The sequence below is a fragment of the Cupressus sempervirens genome, chromosome 4 (genome assembly GCF_028749045.1).
Source record: "Cupressus sempervirens isolate cs-2001-9-10 chromosome 4, ASM2874904v1, whole genome shotgun sequence".
NCBI lineage: Eukaryota > Viridiplantae > Streptophyta > Pinopsida > Cupressales > Cupressaceae > Cupressus > Cupressus sempervirens.
The window spans coordinates 331,061,657-331,085,689 of record NC_143121.1 but is presented as its reverse complement, the minus strand read 5'-3'; the positions used below and the strand labels follow the sequence as shown (position 1 = coordinate 331,085,689).

Sequence of the window (24,033 nt, the reverse complement as noted above, 5' to 3'; positions counted from 1 at the left end):
GTAACAAAAGCCTTGCATAGATGAGTAGGAGGGATATGAATCAATCAAAAAAATTCCAAAATGTGGTGTGCTAAAACAATAACAAAAGAAGAGGCAAATCAAGTTAAATTGCTAATAGAGCAAAGGGAAAGTTGGAAAGGTATCCAATCACATTAAAAAAAAATCAATCGAAATAGATTGCCATTTATAAAATGAGATATCATTTAGAGTAGGGAGAAGGGCGGTTGTGGGAAGAGTAATGACTCAACAAGGAAGAATTGAGTCAGATAGAGAAATTGAAAAGGCATTTGGCATAAGTGTGTAAAGAGGGAGCAAAGGAAGATAAGGTGCAAAGTCAAGAGAGTGTGTTGGTGCACAATTGGATAGTAAGCAGAAGTAAATGTGCGCCAAAAGAGAAAAGAGATGTGCGCATTTTAGTTGCAAAGTTGAGGTATAATATAGAAAGGCCATGGACAGGATACCAATGTAAATAATGTTTGTGCGAATTTGATGAGGATAGAAAGAGCCTTTGCATTACTACTTTTATGTTAGTGTGTTGAAGAAGTTGTAGGCAAGTCAAATGCTTTTGCATCATGCAAAAACAAAGGATAGGGTTACCACAACTAGATATATCATAGAAGGAGAATCATCATTAACTAGAGCATAAGTGGTAAATCTATATAAAGGGGACAGATCATCATACTTATGTACACCATTATCACTAATCATAGGAGAGGGTGAGATGCAAATTATTGAGAAAATTATGTGATTATATACAAGAGGAGATTAACTTTGTATGGGATGAGTAAGCGTATGTACAGAAAATACACCCTCATCCATTGCAATGATTACTATATAGACATAAGATAATCAAGGCAAATGTCAAATGTATTTGTAAAAATTTGCCTCAGGGCAAAATTCACCCAAGACCAAGGAATTCAAACACAAGCACCAAAATATACCAGAGTATGATCAAAATAACTGTATAGTATTCAATTCAATGTGCAAGTACACTAGGAGTGCCTGTATAAAAAGGCCTCTGAGATGCATCTAGAATGCTTAGGAATCAACATCATGATAAGTCATACAACCAGGCACATGTCCACCAAATATGGGTTATCCTCCATTAAGCATGGAAGTAAGTGCGATGATGAGAGGATAAGCCTACAATGGTGTAGCACGCAAATTTATGTTGTAGATACCATGTGCTAAATTAGAGTTGCATACTTTTGTGTTGTCAACATGACAACTCATGAAAGTACGCAAACTCCTAAGTGTCTCACAAAATAAATAATAAAATAATGCAAAATAATAAAATAATGCATTAACCTAAGTAAAGTGTAAATAGTAAATAGCTATTTACACCAACAACCCCCCTTAAGTGCAACTTAGGGGAATGCACTTAAGCTCACAAATGCATGATGGGTCCTGACTACGAGGCCATGTTAGGTACCCATGTAGAAAAGTAATGCTCTACATACAATGATGCAATGCAATGTCTCATAAAGCGGAGAAAGAGTGAAAACCTCATGGGAAAAAACCCCCTCCAAAAAGAGAGACAAGTACAATAAAGAAGATGAGAGAGAAGAAGACCTCAGATGAGGAAAAGATCCCTCCCAAAAGAAAGAAGAGAGAAGTCAAGGGACTCCCCTTTTTGCAACATTCTGCACCCCCAAGAGATCTCGCAAATGAGTATACTTGACCTCAGTGAAGGGTTTGGTGAAGATATCAACGACCTGCTCTGCTGTAGGACAATACTGTAGTGCAATGATCTGCTCATGTATCAACTCTTTGATGTAGTGCATATGAACCTTGATGTGCTTGGTCCGCTGATGCTGAACTGGATGCTTAGAGATCTCAATAGCACTATGATTGTCACAATGAATAACTGTAGGTTTAGGTAGATCAAATCCAAACTCCTTTAGGATGTGCTGTAACCAAAGAGCCTTTGTAGCTGCATTGATAGTGCCTCGATACGCAACTTCTGTGGAAGAAAGAGCAACATTATTTTGCTTCTTACTTTGCCAACAAATTGGGCCGGAACCAAGGTGAAATATGTAACCTGAAGTAGACTTGCGAGAATCAAGGTCCCTTGCATAGTCTAAGTCTGTGTATCCAACCAGCTAAAGTCCTGTACCTTCTGCATAATGTATCCCATGTGTATGTGTACCCTTTATGTAGTGCAAGATGTGCTTGGCGGCCTTCCAATGAAGCTCATGTGGTTCTTGCATGAAGCGAGAAACCAGGCCAACTACAAAAGCTATTAGGGCGTGTGTGTCAAGTAGATAAGGCTCCCAACTATCTTTACAATGTAGCATCAACAAGTGGAGTGGTACACTTAGCCTCTAACTTGACACTTGAAAGAAAGGGAGTAGGAGCAGGCTTGCAGTCACTCATGTGAAATCTAGAAAGCAAGTCAAGAGCATACTTGGGTTGAGAAAGTGGGATCCCTGCTGAAGACTGTGTGATCTGAATACTAAGGAAGTAATGTAGCAAACCCAAGTCTGTCATAGGAAATCTGTCTTGTAGAGAGGTCTTGACACTGGCAATGATGGATGAAGTGCTTCCTGTAATGATCAAGTCATCTACATAAAGCACTAGTATCAAGTGTGAGTCATCCTTTTGAAGAATGTAGACATTCGAATCAGAATGACACCTGGTGAATCTTGCTGAGAGTAGGAAGGAATCCATCTTGGCAAACCAAGCCCGAGGAGCCTGCTTAAGACCATAGATAGACTTCTTCAATTTGCACACCATAGTAGAATCCTGTACGAACCCCTGTGGCTGCTCCATATAAATTTCCTCGTGAAGATCACCATTCAAAAAAGCGCTCTTAACATCCATCTGGTGTACAACCCAACTATGAGCTGCAACAATAGCTAGTGTCAAGCGAATGGAGATCATCTTGGCGACTGGTGCAAAAATCTCTGTATAGTCAATACCTGGAACTTGCGAGAAACCTTTAGCAACTAGTCTGGCCTTATGCTTATCCACATTTCCATCCGCTGCAAATTTGTTTCGATAGATCCACTTGCATCGAACCACCTTTCTTCCCTTAGGAAGGGGAACTAAGTCCCAAGTGTTGTTTTTCATCAAACAGTTATATTCTTCCTCCATAGCCTTGTCCCATTCTGGAATCTCTGATGCTTCCTTAAATGACAGGGGATTTGAAGCAATGGCTATATATGCATGTGAAAATGACTTATGTTGTGACCTTGTCCTACGAGTGTTTGAAGGATTCCCCACCAATGAACCTGCTGCATTAAGGGTTTGCTGTGCCCAACGAGGTTTAGTGGAAGAAGAAGGAATGTCCTCAACTATTTGTTGACCCTGCAAAGGTGGTGTCCCGCGAGTCAAAGTTGAAGGAATCTTGTCTTCCGAGTCACTATCATCACTATGATCACTGTCCATGAAGGAGGAAGGAGGAGTTGAAGAAGCCAAACTTGGACAAGTTTCTTCAAAGTGAACACTCCTCTCGTAAAAGATTTCATGAGTCTCTGGATCCATTAGTTTGTATGCCTTGAGATGGTCAGGATATCCAACAAATACGTGGTTTGCTTTGTGGCTCTAATGCCTTTCGCTTTTGTGGAGGTATCCTTGCCCATGCTGGACAACCAAAAACTTTGAAGTGCTTGACACTTGGTTTTCTGCCACAACATGCCTCAAAAGGTATAATTCCATCTAAGGCCTTATGTGGACTTCTATTTTGGATGTAATTGGCACAACGCATGGCTTTTGCCCAAAACTCTTGATCTAGGGACTTATGTTGAAGCATACAAGTGGTTATTTCCTTAAGGGTTCTATTCTTCCTTTCTGTGACACCGTTTTGCTGTGGTGTGTATGCAACTGAATGTCGAAGATCAATACCTTCATGTGTGCAAAGGTCTATAAGCTTGGAGTTGACATATTCCCTGCCATTATCTGTTCATAGGATCTTGATGGCTTTCCTTGATTTTTTCTCAACTTGAGCTTTGAAGGTGATGAAGTTATCAAATACTTCACTCTTATGAGCAAGAAAACCACCCAAGTGTACCATGAAAAGTTATCAATAAAGGTTAGAACATAGCGGGCCTTACCAAAGGATGGTACTGGAAATGGGCCAGCTACATCTCTATGAACCAATTCAAGAACAGCAGTTGCCTTCCAAAACTTCCCCTTGTCATATTTCTCTTAGGGATGCTTGCTTGCTTCACAATCTGAACATACACCCTCTGAATACTTGACTTGAGGTAGACCAATGACCATATCCTTGCTGCTGAGCTCTTGAAGGTAGTGATAATTGAGATGTCCAAATCTCTCATGCCATAGTTTACTTTGTGTATTTGAATGAGTCAACAAGGCAAGGGAAGTGGACTTAGGCACAAAATGTGAGAAAGAATAAAGTCTTGTCTCATGATTAGCCTTTCCAACCGCCACCATAGAATCATCTTGGAGATTTTTCACCACAACTGTATCGGGGAGGAACTGCACTTTGTTGCCACATCCATAGTGAGTTATTTGATAGATGGAGAGAAGGTTGGTGCTAAGGTTTAGGAACATGAAGAACATCCTTGAAGACGCCATTTTCGAACTCAACATTCCCTTTACCATCTACTTCCACTTGAGTATCATTGCCCACATAGATGTAAGGTACATTTGATGGTTTCAAAGAGGAAAACTGCTCCCTTGAAGCACCCATATGATGTGTTGCTCCTGAATCAAGAACCCATTCCTCAGCATTGTTTGTACTTGCTACCAAAGCTTGTCCCTTACCCTTTGAAGTGGATGAAGATCCCTTGTCCTTATAGGCATTTGGTACATCAATTTTGTGTTTCCTCATTATGTTGACCAATTCATCAATCTGCTTATCCTTACACTCATGTTCATTATGACCATTCCTTTTACAATAGGAACAAGTTTTCTTCTCCTTTTTGTTGGAATTGTTCCCCTGTTGGTTATTTTTGGAAGAAGACTTTCCTTGTTGTGAAGAAGATTGTTGAGTGGAAGAAGATTAATGTGAGGAAGATTGCTGTTTTGAGGAGGATTGTTCTGTGTCATCTTGTGGCATAGCCTTCCACTGCTTCTGCTTCTTGTTGGAGTTTTTACCACTTGAATTACCTTCATTGGCTACCAAGGCTTTAGTCTTGGAAAACTTGAGAATTCCCATACTCACTAGATTGTCATGTTCTAAGATTAACATTTCTGAAAATTTCTCAAATGAAGGCTTAATGTAGGCACTACCCATTGTTAATTTATGAGTATTATAACTGAAAACAAAAGGAGCATATTCAGGTGGAAGATGAGTCATGATGTGTTTGATCATCTTTCCATCCTTGATGGGTTCACTACAATACTTAAGTTGTGCCCTATACATGTCTACTTGGTTAAGATAGTTGTTGATGGTGTCGAAATTCCTAGGATCCAACTTGAGAAGTTTTTCCCCAATATTGTAAGCCATGTCTTTATCTATTGTCCCATACAATGCTTCAAGTTTAGCCCACACCTCTATTGGATCGGTAAGCTTCCTAATGGGAAATTTGATGGGATCAGAGATATTTTTCAACAAGGTTCCTAAGGTCATCTCTTGTTTGGATTCCCAGTCTTCTCTTCGAGCTTCATCAGCATCAGCAGGAGGTTTCTTTGCTGCACCAGTTACATAATGCAGTAAACCTTTTTCTACCAATGGTTCCTTAATGTTTTCTTTTCAAGTAGCATAATAGTGTGGAGTTAACTTTGAAATAGAACCCATAATGCAAGATCACAAGATCAAGGAGACAATACACAACACACACCCCCCCCTTTTCACTCAATCAAAAATTCTCGCCCCCCCCCCCAAATGAATGATTTTGGTACTTTATGTGTAGTGCGTTTACAATAGGCCACTTGTCAAAATGGACAAAGTGGGCTTCTGATTTTACAGTTTACAACCTCTTTATAGAGTACAAATCTGAAACTTTACAATGTAGCTCAAAAATACAACAATTGTGAAGCAATACAATGCAAAGTAGGACCTATTTCTGAAAGTGGTATTTTTGTGCACATAAGCCTACAATCTGATTGTAGATCTGAAAAGTAGACGAAAAAATATGCACTTTCAAAAAAAATAGAACTTGAAAAGGAGTCTAGATGAGCCCATACGATGCATTTGAAGTTGCAAAATGCAAGATTGGACAAGTATAGTAACCAAAAAATGCTATTTTAGATAAATCCGTGCACCAAAACTAGAAAAGAGTTGCACCATTGAAAAGTTCAGGAAATTCTGCCCAAAATAAAAAAAATTGCACTTGAATTGGAGTTCGAATGATCGAGTTATTGCCTCTCAAGGTTGGGCTTCCAAATCAAAACTACATTTGAAGAGGGGTCTAGAGAGGAAAACTTAAATTTGACGGTCAAATGACTGTTGCAGCAGTTCAACATTGCCTCTGAATGACGGTCAAATGATCGTCAAATTTAGGCTAGCAGTTTGCAGACGTCAACGAAAATGCAAACCCTTGTTGACGTCACATGTACGGCTGATGACGTCAACACTGTACAATAGAGTACGAACGGTGACGTGGCAGTCCAAAATTGCTTACGTGGCTTTGCTGACATGGATGTCCAGTTGGCGTACGAAGGCTAACCTGTTGTCCACATGGCTGTGTTAGGGCTTAGTTGGCGATCTACGTGGATGTTGGCCCTGGTGAATTCCACGTGTCAGCGATTTGTTTGCTGACTGAGCGCTTTGTCTGTGTGGATGGGTGGATCTATTGGTTGATGCTGTGTGTCTTTGTGGCAGCAGTGGCCGGAGCTTACACTGTCCGACACTGAACTTTATTGTGTTGCCGTGTAAAATTGCAGATTGCCGCCAAGAAGGGCCGCCGCCGGTGGGCAAGCAGCTGCCGGAATTCAAAGTCTGGGGCCGAAATTCTAGAAAATGGTGCCGGTTTTTTTGATTTTAGTCCCACATTCGTGGGTTCTAAAAAGAACAAGGCGCATAAAAAGACCAGTGCAGTGGCATAAAAACAAAGACCACTAGCTAGTGTGGAGTATGTGTCGGATTTGAATGGCTGCTACTAGAATTTGATCTTTCCGCTGGTGTATGTGCTCGCCAACGGAAATAAGAATATTCTCTGCGAAATATTCTGCACAGGGCCAGGGTGTGACTGCCTGGTGCCTATGCAAAACTTTTTTTTCTCTGCATGCTCAACTGGGCTAAAATATTCGGATTTTTTTTCCAAAAATGCAGAAATAATAGCAGATCTAAAAAATAAATTAGTAGATCAAATAAAAGACCATACTTAGCTTGCAAATCGGGCCTTCGGGTTCCTGTTTGAAAATTATGATAACTAATTAAAGAATGATATAATTACAGTTTATTAATATCTTACAAAAGATATTAATATATGATCTGTTAAATATATAGTAATATATTAATACCTAGATTATTAATATATTATTTGTACTTATTATAATATCAAGATATACAATAATATATTATTAGCAATTAGATAAACTTATATTTATCGTATTAATCAAAATTATAGAATGCAAACAAATAAAGATTAAGATTATACATAGGAGATTTCAGTTAGCGATCATGATAAGGAGACCAAGATTAGTAAAATAGGAGTAACCAAATAAAAGTAGAATTGCTGCAATTCACTAACCAAATCCAACATAGTAATAAATTGCCATCAATGTGAAGCCATGAATGCCTCTTTTGGTGTTAACTGTGGCTTTCATTACATTGGTTGTAAAAGTTTTTAATAATCGTGGACCTCTATCTAGTCGTTGATAGCATGACAATGATTCTATAAACCATAAATTAAAATCGTGCTGAGAAGTGGCAGATATCTCTGCCTTTCGTGAGAACTTTTGCAAAATGATAAAACTAATGGTTTTCTCACGAGAAATTCAAGCCAAGAAGACCTTATATTCTCGCTGATAAGTTGGCCACTTCTTTGCAATAAATCGTGAACTTCTCGTGATAACTTAACTACTTCTCGCGGGCGACACTAGTAAAATTGGGACACCCAATGACTTGCCCATTCATTGTTTATTTTGCAATTTTCAATGTTTGGAGGAGAGGAGAAGGGTTTTGGTGGAGATAAAGAGTCTTTAGCAGCCTTATAAATCCGTTGCAATGGATTCAAAGCAGATATGAAGAGATTTTTCAAGCAAATCCAAATTCTCAAGTAAGTTTTCTAAATTTTCTTTCTTTTTAGTGGGGAGGGGAAGAGGAAGGTGTAGATTAGTTTCATATTGTACTTGAGATTTGTATTTATCTATCTTTTTACAAAGACAATTTGCTATTTTTCTATGCTCCACATAGTTTCCAGGATGGGGACATTTTAGGGGACGGGGACGTGTTTCCTTTACGAGTACGGGTCGAAGCCAAAATTTAGGGGACGGGACCTCAGGGATGGCTATAAAATATAGGGGATTTTTTTTTATTATAAAAAATATAGAGTATTAGAGACATAATTCAAATATGCATATCAGAACATTGAGCATAGTATAGGCTATCATACATGGAAATTGAAAACTATCACGATTCAAATCAAAATGACATACAATTATCCCAATATCGCATACAGTTAGCAAAAGGCCCAAAGGCTCCAAGTATCAATGTATCATCATCATGCATGAAATCAAAATGACAATGAAATTATGAATTCTAGTGTAGATGTCCATCTCCATGATAATCAAAAGCAATAATGTATCCGAGTATTTGCATAGCGGAAAGCCAAATATATGGTTGCCCTCTACTAATTTAAGATTCTAGATCTATATCTAAATCAAGATCAGCGTCAATCTCTTCCTCTAAATCACTGCCAAGGGTAGTCAGCGGGTCCTCATCCAATGGAACACCAAGCAGCCTTGGAGGTGTGTCATCCTAATCAATCTACAATGCATCCTCTGGAGTAACATCCCAACGTAGTGTTGGAGTTTGTCGATACTCAAGACTCTGTCGCTCTTCTAGCTGCAATATACTGTGAACAGCCACAAGCTTCTCCTATCGTCTAGAGGTAAGGTTGTTCCTCTTGACTGATTGGATGAAGCTATATGTAGACCAATTCCTCTCTGTAGCAGAGGAACTCGCAACTTGTCAGAGAAGATGGGTGGCAAGAGCTTTTAGTTCAGGTGCATCTCTACCATGCCATGTCCACCATCCACTCGGGTCCCTTTGAGCTAATGTAGCTCTATTAGTCCTTGCCTCTGGTCTACCAAATGTTGGACCACGAAGATTGGCAAAGTCAAGCCATTGCCTCCGAATTTTTGCAGCATCCTTTGCATTATACATTTTTGAAAGGGCCTTGAAGAAACCCTCCTTCACCTACATTCAACAAACAAAAATTTAGAAGTTACAATTTAGAAAGCTTAGTTTATAAATAAAATCAAGATTTTGAAGACATATTAAAATAAAAAAATCAGAAATCTTAAACATAAATTATTAAATTTAAATTACACTCACCTCCTCATTAGCAGATGGAGGCACTCTCCCAGGCCTTGGTGCATACCATTTCGGATTGACTGCATAGGTTGCCATATGAAGTGGGGTGTCCATAGTGTTCCACCTTTTCATCACAATGGGCTTAAGATGCTCCTCATAGAACTCCAAAGTAGGTTCCTTGTCTTTAATAGATTGCTTGATCTGCCCAAGCATGCTATCAAAAGTCTCATAAATCTCTCCATGAAAGATCCCTGATAGATGCCTTTGCTGATCTGCTGTAGTTTTTAAATTAATAAACTATATTTTCCTGTGATTTCTTTGATGGTCTTTGAGAATAGACAGAAGTTGCAGAAGGTTTTCTTTTTGTTTTGTGTTTTTTGATAGTTTTCACAATAGTAATGAATAATGAACAATAAACATGAGAGGAGACTGAAAATAAATAAGAACATAGAACCAAATCAGAATTGCTATAAATCGTACCAGGCAGATTTCTGATTTATAAAGCCAAATAATAAATCCAATGCAGTTCCAAAGAGCTTACATCCAACAATGATGCCAAACTATTGCAAATGGCAGCCGTAAGACTGCAAGGAATCATGTCCCAGCTGAAAGAATCAATCTATAACGCTGAAACCTTAAATCTGCAATCTGAATCCACAATAAAGAATGGTGTACTCTATCCCTGATAGCAATGCACACTGTCTGAAGAATCCAATGCCAATAACTGCTGAGGGCTACGTCCCAGCCAATCCAGAACCTAGGGTTTGTGTCCTAGATGAAGAATTGCTCTCTCAGAGCCAATTCACAAAAACAAGTTTTTCAATATGCAAAAGATAATAAGAAATTAGGTCTCCATCTCCTTATATCCCCTTCCAACTATAAATCGAACCCTAAAGGGAAATTACACTTTGTCCTTTAAATAAAATATAATAAAATAACATTTTCCGAATTAAAGTCGTCCATGCTATAGGAAAAACATTACTTTATTAAAATTCCATAGCTGAAGGCACAAAAAAGTCTACAGATAGTAAAAATCATGTATAATAATTCGAGACCTTTCCAACGAGCTATAACACATAGGTGTACCTGATCAACTGAAGCCAAAATTCCCTTATTACTCCAAAATGGTTATATTATTAACCTTATTTTAATTTATTTAATCACCAACTTAGGAAATATTTAAATATATTAAAATATTTCCCAAATGGTCCCAAAAAGCCCAAAATGACCAATCAAACATGAATTTGACCTTGTCACTTGTCTGTGACTGATACCGGACAAGATGTGTCAACTGGTAGTCCATCCCTAAAATCTAGGGATGCTCCTAAAAAGTAGGAGACAGCCCCAACCAACCAAAATTGAGTCCCAATGACTCCCCTACTGTGTGCACCTCTGAGAGAACTGTCACTGAACTGGGAGTTCCTCCTAAAAAATAGGAGATGCACTCTAAGTCTCCAAAACATTCGCCGAGGTCTCAAAATGCCTCCTAGACCACTCCTAGTCAATCCCTACAAATTAGGAATCCCTCCTAAATTGTAGGAAACTGTTGTCTACTGCTCCAAACTACTTGGGAAGCTCATGCATGACTCTCCAAGTCCCTTGGTTGGTTCCCTCTACGCTCTGCTGGCCTATGAGAACCAGATAATAGACCAACCCTGCTAGAAATGTTGTCACTAAGGAAGGGCAGAAATTGGAGACATGACACTCCAAGACTAGGAGAGTCAGTATCATCGTATCATATTACCTGCACAACAAGGTCAATGAAGGAGCAAATGTATCTGCAAATGAAATAAAATTACAAGTGAGAAACATAATCAATTTTAAAAAATCAGCAAGTGCCTAAATCAGAAATATTTTTATTAAATCAGCAATAACAATTATGATATCAATTATTTAAGTTTCTTACCTCATTGTGGTCCACCAATTCTCATCCAAGATTCTTCGTTTCACATGTCTTCCATCCGGGGTGCTTGATTCATGCCATCTATTCCACTCTGCATTGACCACCATGGATTGTAAGGCATCTTGGACCTCAAACATCCTCTCCAACAAAATGAAGTAGCGAGCATATCTAGTGTCCATGAGCTTGAGGAATTCTTTTTTGGAAAATGTCCTAAATAGTGCAAGAGATGTGTGATGATTGGAAATAAACATTTGCACTTATCTAGCCTCGGACACCATAGCCTTTATCCAATCAATTTTCCCAAAGTCTTTCAAGGTGTTATTCAATGCATGTACACAACATGGGGTCCAAAATATTTGTCTATAGGTGCTCTCTATTATCAATCTAGTTGATTTACACACCCGGGCTGAATTAATCACTACTTGCACAACATTTGAAGCCCCTACCTCTCAAAATCTGAAATTGGAAGGATGCATCCTTCCTTTTTCTTGAACAATCAATGGCTTTAAGAAAATAGGCCCCTGCTGCACTACTGAAAATAAGATTGATGAGTGGCCGATGTTTGATATCGGTCCACCCATCTATGATGATAGTGCATCCATCAGTCATCCATGTTTGTCTCATATCCTCCATCAAAATGTTTACTTTTGAGTACTCTTTATCAAGGATAGTGGTGCATAATTTAGTCTCTCTTGGTGGTATAAATGAGGGACCAGCAGCATATATATCTTTGCACATTTGTTTATAGAATGAGGAACGAGAAACATGACATGGTATGCCATGAGCAAAAAGAAATCTGCCAATGGATTGTTCAGTTTTCTCTTTTGCTTGTATGTTAAATAAATCAGCTACATTGGTATCTCTCTTGGCTTTTCCCTTCCCTTTACTAGTAGTGTTAGTGGGAGTTAATGAGAGAGTGAATGTGGGTGTGGGTGTGGTAGTTGTTGGACCCCTTGCTTTCAAAAACTCCCCGTCCACATGCAACCTATTGGCCTCAAGTTTTTCTTCAGTTGTAATTTTTTTGCAACCTTTCACACCTTGCCCACCTATCCATAAAAGATGACAATACACTTTTGTGTAACTCCCAAAATAATGTTTCTTACATATATGGCACTCCCATTCCCTACTACCCCTTGAATTTTTTTTCTTATTGTTGTCTACTTTTTTGGCGAATTGTAGGAGAGGTTTCTTAGGGTTGAATGGGTCTTTGGCATTTTTTTTAGGACTTTGGCAAGGCACTTGAATGGATTAGGCATTGGATCTTCCATAGGGACATCTATATTAGGCTGGGCTGAAGAATCATCCATGGCTGCCCTGGGTCTTTTTCTTGGTCTTTGTAAATCTGACACTTGAGTTTCTTGCATGGCAACATCCATGCTATCACTACTTCCCTCACTCTCACTGCTGTTCATTTTTTTGCCTTTGGATTTTATAATGTGTTATACTGCTGCAAGTTATGGAAAAGAAAACATTTCAATGTTCCATTCAACATGCCCTCTCAATGTCATGAAAAAAATGAAAAATGGCAACAAACAACAATAAAGCTTGAATGAAACAAAAAGAAGATAAAAAACATACCTAGAATGAAGAAGAATGAAGGCAAAACCTTCTCTGACACCACCAAAATGCACTCTTCTCTTGCTGCTGTTGTTTCTCCTCTTCCTCTTCTCAACTAGCAAATAGCTCCAAATGAAAAAAGACTTCAATCTTTTGTGTTTTAAAGCCAAAATAGGGTTTGTGTCTTTTAGCATTCCCCAACATCCATGTGGGGCCTGCACCAAAAGGAGAGCAAATTAAAAAATATTAAAAAATCATTTTTTTTGAAGCATCATGTCTGCTGCCGCCGTCCGGGAAAAGGGGAACGGGAAACTGTATCGGGGATGGGAATGGGGTCCCTAGTATAGAAATCCGTACACCTGTCCCCTGGCAACTTGGAAGCGAAGTTTTGGGGACAGTATCCGAAATCGCTGATTGTGACACGGCATTGGGGACGGGAAAATGATGTCCCTGCGTCCCCATTTCGTACTCGGTAAAAACCCAAGGGACGTGTCCCTGTGGAGCATAGCTATTTTTAGTACGAGGGTAAAAACCCAAGGGACGGGTCCCAGTGGAGCTTAGCTATTTTTAGTACGAGGGTAAAAAGCCAAGGGATGGGTTCTTGTGGAGCATAGCTATTTTTAGTTTGCTTCAGAGATCAGAGTCTCTGACTATGGCTGCAAGCCATCAACATTCTACATAAGGATGCGATTTTGTTACATATTGCATTTATATATATCTAGATCAGCTTGTTTGGTTTTCTTACTCATTTACTGACTTGTTAGACGCATCTCCTTATTGAATTTTGCCAAAAAAAAATGCATTTTAATTAAATTGAATTCATTTTTAAAATTCCCAATATATTCTTGAGAAGTTACCAATTTATCTCCAATATTTGCTGAGAACTATTTTTTTTGCTTCACCGATAAGTGACACAGATCAAGATTTTGAACTATGCTATAAATATTAAAACAATGATGCAATTATTAATCAAGAGGATGATTTAGGAAGAAACACAATTAGCATGATGAAGGGATGTCTTGCCAAAGAAACCTAACTCCTCACACTGCAAGAGAATGGTGTATATAGGCAAAAGATAGATTAATTGGGGGGATTTTCATCATAAAAACAAATCATTTGAACTCCAAACCAATTACAAGCAAACGATGAAAAACAATACAGTCAGCACTGAGATATTGAATTAGCATCCTTCTCCTTAATTTGATCATCCTTCTGTCTGGAAATACTATTCAACGACAGTAGATGGAGGGAAAGCTAGAGTTGGGGTTGAACATAGATCTCACACTTTATACCATCATAAACAGTGACCATTACGCATGTCTTCACAGTGAATTAACGAGTTGTGTAACAGCTTAGAATTTTTATATTATGGTGCAGCATTTTAGGACTGCAGCAGCATTGAAGAGCACAAAAAGGAAATCATACTACAGCCTTCGGATAAATTACAGCTTTGTCTTCAATGAGGAGAATATTAAAAACAATCACAAAATCCCTGTAACATTAAAAGCCGGTTAGTATAACAGAGGAACATCCAGCGATATGGACCAGTTACAGTTAACTCCAGGAAGAAAATGATAGAGGAATCAATTCAATATAGGCAGCGTACAAAATATATACAATAAATATATACTTATATGTGTTTATTACATACAGATGTTGATATAATCCTTAAATCATTCACAATATGTGTTTCACATCGTTGCTTTGAATTCTATTGCATATCAACACGTCTAGAGTTATTCTATAGATTCAAATTTTACTTCAATTATACATATCACTACCCTCAAACTTATACATTTGGAGAATGTAGAAATCTACCACTGATTGTCAATCCAATCTCTGTATAGTATTAACCTTGCATCTGCGAAGATTTAATAAAACACACAGCCCTTGCAATTGAAATTAGCAGTAAATAGGCTAAAAATCCTCAAGACTATATCGGGGACATGACAGTGGTATCAGAGCAAAATTTTGTCATCCTGTGAATAGCAGTCTATGCAAACCTATCAAGGAAAAAGGAAAAAGGCTATCATGAATGAAATGGCCAGCAAATCAGACTACTATGTGTCAAAACAAAATATTTGAAAAGTCTAATTAGGCTCTTGTACGAGTCTTACAAAATATGGGAAAATCAATTACCTCCAATTTTTTTTTCCAATGAGAGAGATATAAACTCCAACCATTCAGAAAATAATGAATCATCCTCATCTAGAGTCCCCATAACCCCTCCCCCCTCTTCCTACCCAGGGAAGAAATACTGAGGGAGGAGGATGGAAGAGATCAACCAATGACGAGAACTGAAGATATTGCAAGAGCCTATGCAAAGCTAGAACCTCACATTAGGGAGGTTGTATCATTTAGAGAGTTTTGTGGAGATAAGAGATGAGAAGCACCCAGAAAGCACGCAATTAAAGAACTCAAGCATTAAGTAAGAAAAGTAACACTTTCAAATTTTGATGGATTGGATAAAATCACAACACATTTATGGTTGCAAAAATTAAATACTTTCTTCACTTTGAGTCCCATGACAGTGGAAGACGCCCTCTAGTTCATAATACTCCATTTGGAAGGTACAACATATGATGATGGTATCATGGGCTTATTTCCCTAGGCCATAAAAATATGAACTCGTATGGGGATTTTTTGCAAAAGCTTATTAATAGGTTTGATGAAAGAGACCCTGAATGGTATTTTCAAGAACTCACCTAACTTAAGCAAACATGAACTGTGGAAGAATTTACCTGCAAATTCCAAGAGTTGTTTGTTATGGTCCTGGATTGTTCCCAAAAGAGGCTCACTTATATGTTTATAGGAGTTAAAGAATCTACCAAAAACCTTGTAAAGCCATTTGAACCCAAAAACTTGGAGGAAGCCATCAGAGAGGCAAGGTTAAATCAAGTCTTTCGAAAAAAAGACCTAAGAATTTTTCAACCAAGACATAACACAAACATGAAGATTTAAAGAAGGACAATAGAGAAAAGAAATGTTATGTTTGTAATGAAAAATGGAGTAGAACATCAATGCCAAGAAAGTGATGAATTAGTGAGGAAGAGTTTGTGTCGAATGTAAAGAACCATGGAGATTTAATCATCAGCGCAAAGGAGGAAAAGAAAATAAGATAGAGGAATTAGATAATAGAGAGACACCTTGAAGGAGATAAAGGTGTTCTTAGTGAGTGCTGCGATCCAAAACATTCTCGGTGAGTGTCAAATCAGATCAAGGCATTCTTAGTGAGTGTCAAAGCAGATCAAGGTGTTCTTAGTGAGTGCCAACATTCAAGACATTCTTAGTGAGTGTCAAAACAGATCAAGGCATTCTTAGTGAATGCTGAGATCCAAGACATTCTAAGTGAGTGTGAAACTAGATGAAGACGTTCTTAGTGAATGTCAAGATCAAGGTCCTCCATAGTGAGTGCCAACAACATTCTTAGTGAGTGTCAAACCAGATCAGGACATTCTTAGTGAGTGTGAGGGATTCAGTGTGTTCTTAATGTGTGCCATGAATCAAGGACTTTCTTGAGTGTCAAGGTAAAGGGCGTTCTTAGTGAGTGCCAATAGACAAGGACATCCTTAGTGAGTGTTGAAATTGAGGATATTATGTGCTCACTTCTCAAGGAGTAAAACAATACCCCAAAAATGAGAATGTCATAATAAGATGGTGACATAGCTTGAGGACTGTTCTAGAATGACCATTTAAGGTAAACCTAGAGCCCTAGGGGTCCTCCCCTGAGAGCGTATAACCTAATTACAAAGTCTCCCTAATGGATGGCTGCAGTGAATAAGAATCATCAAGGAACGAGACAAGAATTAATAAAGGCGAAGAAAGTACTATTGTACATCAAGATAAGTTATACCTTTTGAATCATTCATAGTATTTGCAATTGAGTATTATGATCTTCTGGTTCGATCTTTATAGATATATGGTGATTCTAATTTTATGTTGAAATTGATTTTTCAAGGTCGTTGGAATGATATTAGAGTTGCATGACAGAAACTAATCCCATTAAATCGGAATCGCTTGAGGGAAAAGCAATTTTGGGAGGGGCGGACTGTAATGTCCCCTTTCTAGTAAAATATCTAATAAAAAATAATGAAAATATACTAATAAACTGTACGAATGTGCCTCAAGCTCTGATAATCTTATACCATCATAAACAGTGACTACTATTTACGTCTTCACAGTCAATTGGCGAGTTGTGCAGCAGGTCAGAATCTTTATATTATGGTGCAGTGTTCTAGAATCACAGGGGCATTGAAGAGCACAAAAAAGAAATCGTATTACAGCGATCTGATAAATTACAGCATCATCTTCAATAAGGAGAATATTCAAAACACAATCACAAAATCCCTGTAACATTAAAAAGCTAGTAAGTATAACAGAGGAACATCCAGCGATATGGACCAGTTACAATAAGCACTGGGAAGATAATGATGGAGGAATCAATTGAATAGAGGCAGCATGCAAAATATATACAGAAAATATATCTTTACACATATTGTATCACTATACAGATGTTGATATAATCCTTAAATCATACACATCACGAGTTTCATATCGATACATTGAATTCTATTACATATCAACATATCCAGAGCCATTCTATAGATCCAAATTTTACTTCAATTATACTTATAACTACCCTCAAAACTTATACATTTGGAGAACATAAGAAATCTACTACTGATCATCAATCCAATCCCTGCATAGTATTAACCTTGCATCTGCGAAGATATAATAAAACTCACACCCCTTGAAATTGAAATTGACAGTAAATAATCTAAAACTCTTCAAAACTATATAGGGGACATTACACTAGGTCATGTAGAAATGTTAAATTCACAAATTTATGTAAGCGAATATAATGCACTTTGATAAATGTATATACTAATTAAATAAATAAAACATTTGGCCCAGATTTAAGATTTGACACTGTAATTTGCAATAAATACTGTAATAAATGCAGAATTATATAAATTTTAAACTACTTAGTTTAAGTTTCAACATGGAATATGGTGGTGAAGATGGCTGAAATGATTTACCAATATTCTACAAATTAAAGGCTCTGTTAGGCCTGAATTTGTAAAATAATTTTTCTTTGCTATGGTGCAATCTTATGCCTTCAAAACGGATCTAGTACATAGAATGGAACCCGGAACGACAGAAATGCACTAATAGGGAACTGGCAAATATATTGAATGTGCCTTGGCTTATTGGATTCATGTTTGATTGGTTTTGTGTTTATAGACACTGTTTGGGAACTTGGTAGGAAATAATAAATTATTTTTGTTCAAGCCCATTTGTAGACTGACTTAGTACTGACGAATCAAGATTGACAGTCGAAGGCAAGCATGCAATGTACATACGATGATGCAATTATGATGCTTTCTCAAAATTCTGTGATGTTCTTGTATGAATGCTCCCATGGTAATCTCCTCCAAAGATCTAATTTTATTAGGATTGTAACCTTAGTTGCCGATTCGTTTTTTTTTTTTTTCCAATAATGATCCGTGGAGGATTCGTACACACACACACACACTACTAAAAAAAAAAAAAAAAAAAAAAAAAAACAAAGAAAAATCATTTCATAGTATGAATCTATGATTCTAGTATGCATCTATGAATCTAGTATACTTGATAATTGATCTATTTTCATGATTATAAAGAAAATCAGAACATTGACATTCATGATTTTATGTTTTTGTGCTTTCTATTGCCACAGATTCGTGCTGGATCCTCATGATTCGTGCTTGGATCCTTGAGGATCTGGGCAGGATCCTTGATTCTACCTGTGGATCCGTCAGGATCCTTTGGCTGTGGATCCTGATGGATCCACAGGCAGGATTGCGGACCCTGCCCAGATCCATGTGCGGATCCGGACCCGAATCCGAATCTGAAGTTTGATACGCAAATCCAGTAACTAAGGTTGTAAGTAGATACACCATCCCATTGTGCAATTTAAATAAGTTGCAATTTAGTTGGAACTCAACTTTAAAAGCTTGCATCTTAGATCCATGGGCATGGAAATTACCTAGGCCAATTTCATAGTTGCTGGTTTGAACAAAGGTAGAAAATAACAATACGTGGAGTGCAATCTATAGCATGGGCATTAGGGATGATGGGGATAGGCTAAGACAAGGTTATTTGCCAATTTTTGCAAAATTCTCCACCTTGCACGCTAGTCAATGCACAAGGAAAGTCTTTGTGCATTGGGTTGGGCTTTTACACTTGGGATTTGAACCCATGTGGCAAATGACTAAATTTTAAGCTCAAACTAAATCCCAAAGATGAGCAATGATGGGAATAAGCTATGATAGTTGCAAAACTTTACATAAAATACATAACCTTGCACAGTAGTCAACGCAGAAGGACAACCTTGTTGAAGTGTGCTCAAATCATAGTGGAAAAGGGCATGAGCAAACAATTATCACTATTACAATCTTATATGCTTAGGAATTTTACATTGACCTAGATTTAGATGCAGACTTGATGTTTAAACTAAAACTTTTATCATGCACCGTTTAATAAACAAATTTTCACCTTTGCTATCTGTTATGCTTAGGAATCTTACATTGACTTAAACAGAACAAAAATATCATAGAGCATGAGATGTTAGATGCAGTGTTATAAGACTAGGACTTGACTTAGAGTTAGTATGCTCATTTTGGAGTCAGACTTACATACAGACTCGGCATTCAAACTCAGTAAGGTTTGGTGAATTGAAAAAGAGATAAAATATATAATTTGTAAGGATTTAAAATTCATCATGCATTGTTGAATAAACAAGCTTTAAAGACACAATAAACTAAGCAAGAAGTACATTTATCACATTTACAAGTATCCGTCAATTACCATTTTTTAGGATATATATATATGTTGTCAAGTCTTTAAGGTGTACAAAACTCATGGATTATGATAGCCATGACACGAAAAACAAAAATCACAATATTGAGTCATGAACTATGGTGGAAAGAAGCTTGCATCACTTAGCACAACATTGTAGTTGTATGCAGAGTCATACACTTGTATCTCATAGAAGACTACAAATACTGCTATAACAGTATGAGCATTACTTGGTTGCTTACTATAGGATTTATCTCATCAAATTGTAAGAGTAAACCTGATTCAATTACCTAGGATTTGATTAGGAAAAAGTCAGTAGAATTAAAAAAAATGCTGCTTTTTTGTCTGGCATACATCAAAGTTATTTTTTCTTTTTAATTTTTTAAAACTAAAGGAGTTTGGGGCAGTGTCTGCAATAGGGTTAAGGGGCATTACCATTATTTATAATTTTATTGGTTTTAAACAGCCTTTAAGAGCCCTCCAAACCCTTCAAAAAACATGACTGTTACATTTTTATGTTCGGATGCTTTTAATTTTTTTTTCCCTTTTTCGTGGACTTGGCCAAGTCTTCTAAATGGGCCTTGGTGAGTTTGATTAGAATCGTTGGGTACTTGGGTTACCAGTCACTTTGGACTCATTGACTTTGGGTAAGTCCAAGGAAGTCTTGTATATATGGACTCAAAAGATAGAAAGTTTTATACTTAGGGTTCTGAAATGGTATTAGATGCCTCTTGTAGACTGATTCCATCCTTCACCATTAAGACCAGAGCTTATAAATTTTGTGTTGTATGCTCCTTTATTGAAGTAGATTTTAATCCATCAAGGGATCTCTGTTATGTTGTATAAATGCTTGTTTTAGGTTTTTGTGTATGGTTTCTGTTGTTACTATTGTACTTGACGATGTTTGGATTGATCAATTAGTTGATTAGTGACTCTTTATAATGGAAACTCACAAGTATAAGAATAGTTTGATATGTATACTACAGATTTATTAGAGAAAACTTTGGTATGATTTGTTTGGTTCTTGGAATGGTGGTTTTGTTTCCTTTCAATTTGAAGAAATCAATGGACTCTGGAGGATAAAACATAGTTTTTGGTGAGGAATTCTAGAGCTCATTCCATGATGGATTAATGTTTAATTTACATTGTTAATGCTGATATGTTTCATCAGAACAGATGCAACTGGAATAATTGGTCTTGATTTCTTTTCTTCTTTGTAATATTGCTTTTAACTCCATTTGGTATTGGTTAACAGGTCTTCTGGAAGGTCGATGCTTCACAAATCTGCAAGAGTAGAGTTCCATCCTTTTGGAGTCATTGGTGCAATTGTTCCGTGGAACTATCCTTTCCACAACATCTTTAACCCCATGTTAGCTGCTCTGTTCTCTGGGAATGCTATTGTGATCAAGGTAACAACAATCACTCCTGAACAGAGAGATTTGTTATGGGTTTTTTATATGCACAATCACAAATTTTGCACTATTAGCAGTTATGATTAGGCTACACGCAGACTATTCAACTTGATTAAAGCTCCTAATCTGTAATTTCTTGTAAGGACTTGTTATGTCTATTAATTGTGATATATTCACAATTTTTTTTTTCAAGATTCTACATATGAATCATTTAATGTGTCAGATCTGAGCATGTCAGTAATCTTGTATAATACAAACATGATTATTAAAGACTTTTCTATGCATTTGGTTTTGTGCAATGCTCATTCCTGTGTCTAATTGTTCATATATTAATGTAATAGTTTGTGTTTATGCGATGAACACTGTTTTTTTATTGTTGCTCTATTGTTCCACTAGAGCTGTGCTGCATTTGTGCTTCATTATGGGTGTCAACTCCAGAATTTATCGGCTTTCAAATAGAAATGAAAATATCAAAGATTGAGAAAATGAGTTGATGGGCCTAAGCCTAGGCTTTAAATTGAACTCTTTAAGTATTTGAACAGAAAATAGAAGACACACAATGTAATGTCCCCTTCTAGGAGGTTGTCAATTTATATTTTTACACATATTACTGTGCAATCAAATCAATTTAATTCAAGACAATGATACGTGTTTCATAACACATTTGGTAATTAACATATTCAAGCCCGCTTCCTTAATTTTCTCGTAAACTCAACCCTAAGGAGAGTGTGGGTTTACTTGTTGTAGGGTGCTTGTCACCAATCTACAAATAGGCTTCCTCAAGGCATTGAGATTGCATGTTCGCACGAATTCTACCCATCGTGGAATTCACCTATTATTGTGAGGATTTACTTTGCCTTTTCCTACACAACATTAATAAATCTCCCAGGACAATAACAAGAGATTAAAAAAAATGGTTACAGATATATTAATATATCTTTTAACCCAAAATATACATATATCATATAATATATAAAGTATATATAACTCTAATTATGACTATTGAATATTATATATGTTATATTTTACAAGTGAATAAATTATATATATATATATATATATATATATGTATATGTATATGTATATGTATATATATATATATAATTATATATATATATATATATATATATATATATATACATATACATATACATATACATATACATATACATATATATATATATATATATATATATATATATATATGTTATGACATATATAACATGATATATATCGAGTTATATATGTCATGATATATATGTTCAGATATATACATCACCAGGTTGTGGTGATGTACTGTTTGTAAATGTCGAGTTTAATGTGCTCATTCAGCTCCTGCGGTGAGGGGAGGAGGTGGGCAGAAGCATCCAATGAGAAGTGGTAAGGTGGGAGACGATCTATGTCAATCCCGACCGAGCTCAATAGGGTAGTGGCGTGGGAATACCAACAACAAGCTCTAGTTGTCAAGTCGGAGTCGACAATATCAACAAAGGAGTAGTATGCGAGATAGGAGTACTTGTAGCGACCATCGACTGAGTTCAAGAAGCCCCCGAGGCGATAGAGGAACCAGATCAAATCGAAGATGACACTGAGCCTGAAAGGGTGAGCGTCAAACTTGGCCAAGATAATAGTGTGAGGAGTGTATCAGTGATGATAATCCGACGGAGGAGAAGGGTCTGGACCCTCTCGATCGAAGCCCAGTCAGAATCAAGAAGAGAAGGTCCCCAAACTGTAGATCCATATAGAATTGTCGGTCTGACCAAAGAGGCTAAACTTGTGGAGTTTGGTATCATTGTCACCTCTATCCTTTTTTCTTCAAAGTTTTAGAGTAGATTGAATGCATTTAGGTGATTATCCAAACAAGAGCCGGCCTAGAATGCAAAGGTTTCACTTCATTTTCAGTGTCCCACATAGAAGTGATTTCCATATTATACCAAAATTGCTAAACTTATGGAGCTTGGTATCAGGTGCAAATTTTGGTAATTAACAAGAACGTTTCACAATCTTAGGTAAATCTTTGAGTGCATTGGAGTTATTGACCTTCACCATGTTATCAAATTTCACATGACAAAATCTCCTAAGCCATAACCATTTGTGATCAAATTTTACAATAAAACAACTTATCTCAGAGGGATTCAATTGAAATACATTACGTTTGGTCCTAGTTGTTGAATTTTAGGGATCATTGCAAATGTACTAAGCACAACCATGATATTTGGTTTGTGTTTTCCAAATAGTAGCGTCCTTATATTTGTATGAGGAATAAACCAATAGACATGTCTAGACATTAATTAATGGTTATATATATATATATATATATATATATATATATATATATATATGAGGAATAAACCAATAGACATGTCTATTCAACAATATGATGAATATAATGACATTAATTAATGGTTATATATATCTCATTGTGATTATATTAATTTCTTTTGACTTCACAGGTTTATCCTACAAAAGCTATGAAAACATCAACACTCTCTCTTAGCTAGGGAGGATAAACACAAGACATGTATTACCAAAGTAACAAGAATCGGAATCGGATCGGAATCGGCAAGGTCAAATTCAATCGTGAATCGGCAAATTTGAAAAAACCCTTTAAATTTAAAGATTTTAACAATTTAAAACTTATTTCATGCACCCTTTATTGAATATAACTTAAACACACTATAACATCTTCAAATAGAAGTTAAAACTTAACATACATAAACATGGAACATAAAATCCATCACATATGTAACTATGTTATCTAAAATGTAAATTGTAGGCTAGCTGAAGTAAATAGAAATCAAATGATCATAATGATTTAAATCATAGAATGTATGTAAGATGATCCATAAGACATCAAATCATAAATGTATGTAAGAATCTAAGATGAAGATCCATGAAAGTTTGAAACATATGTCTATCAATGATTCAGT

The 24,033-nt window shown here is 36.7% G+C and overlaps 1 protein-coding gene across 1 annotated transcript in view; it reads left to right on the top strand.

Moving 5' to 3' along the window:
* The window catches only part of ALDH22A1 (aldehyde dehydrogenase 22A1), a 194,195-nt gene that overhangs the window by 102,065 nt on the left and 68,097 nt on the right, over positions 1-24,033 (top strand). Inside the window, exon 6 of the mRNA XM_089825110.1 lies at positions 20,947-21,100. Within this exon, the coding sequence (XP_089681236.1) occupies positions 20,947-21,100 (154 nt within the window). The remainder of the gene's footprint in view (positions 1-20,946; positions 21,101-24,033) is intronic.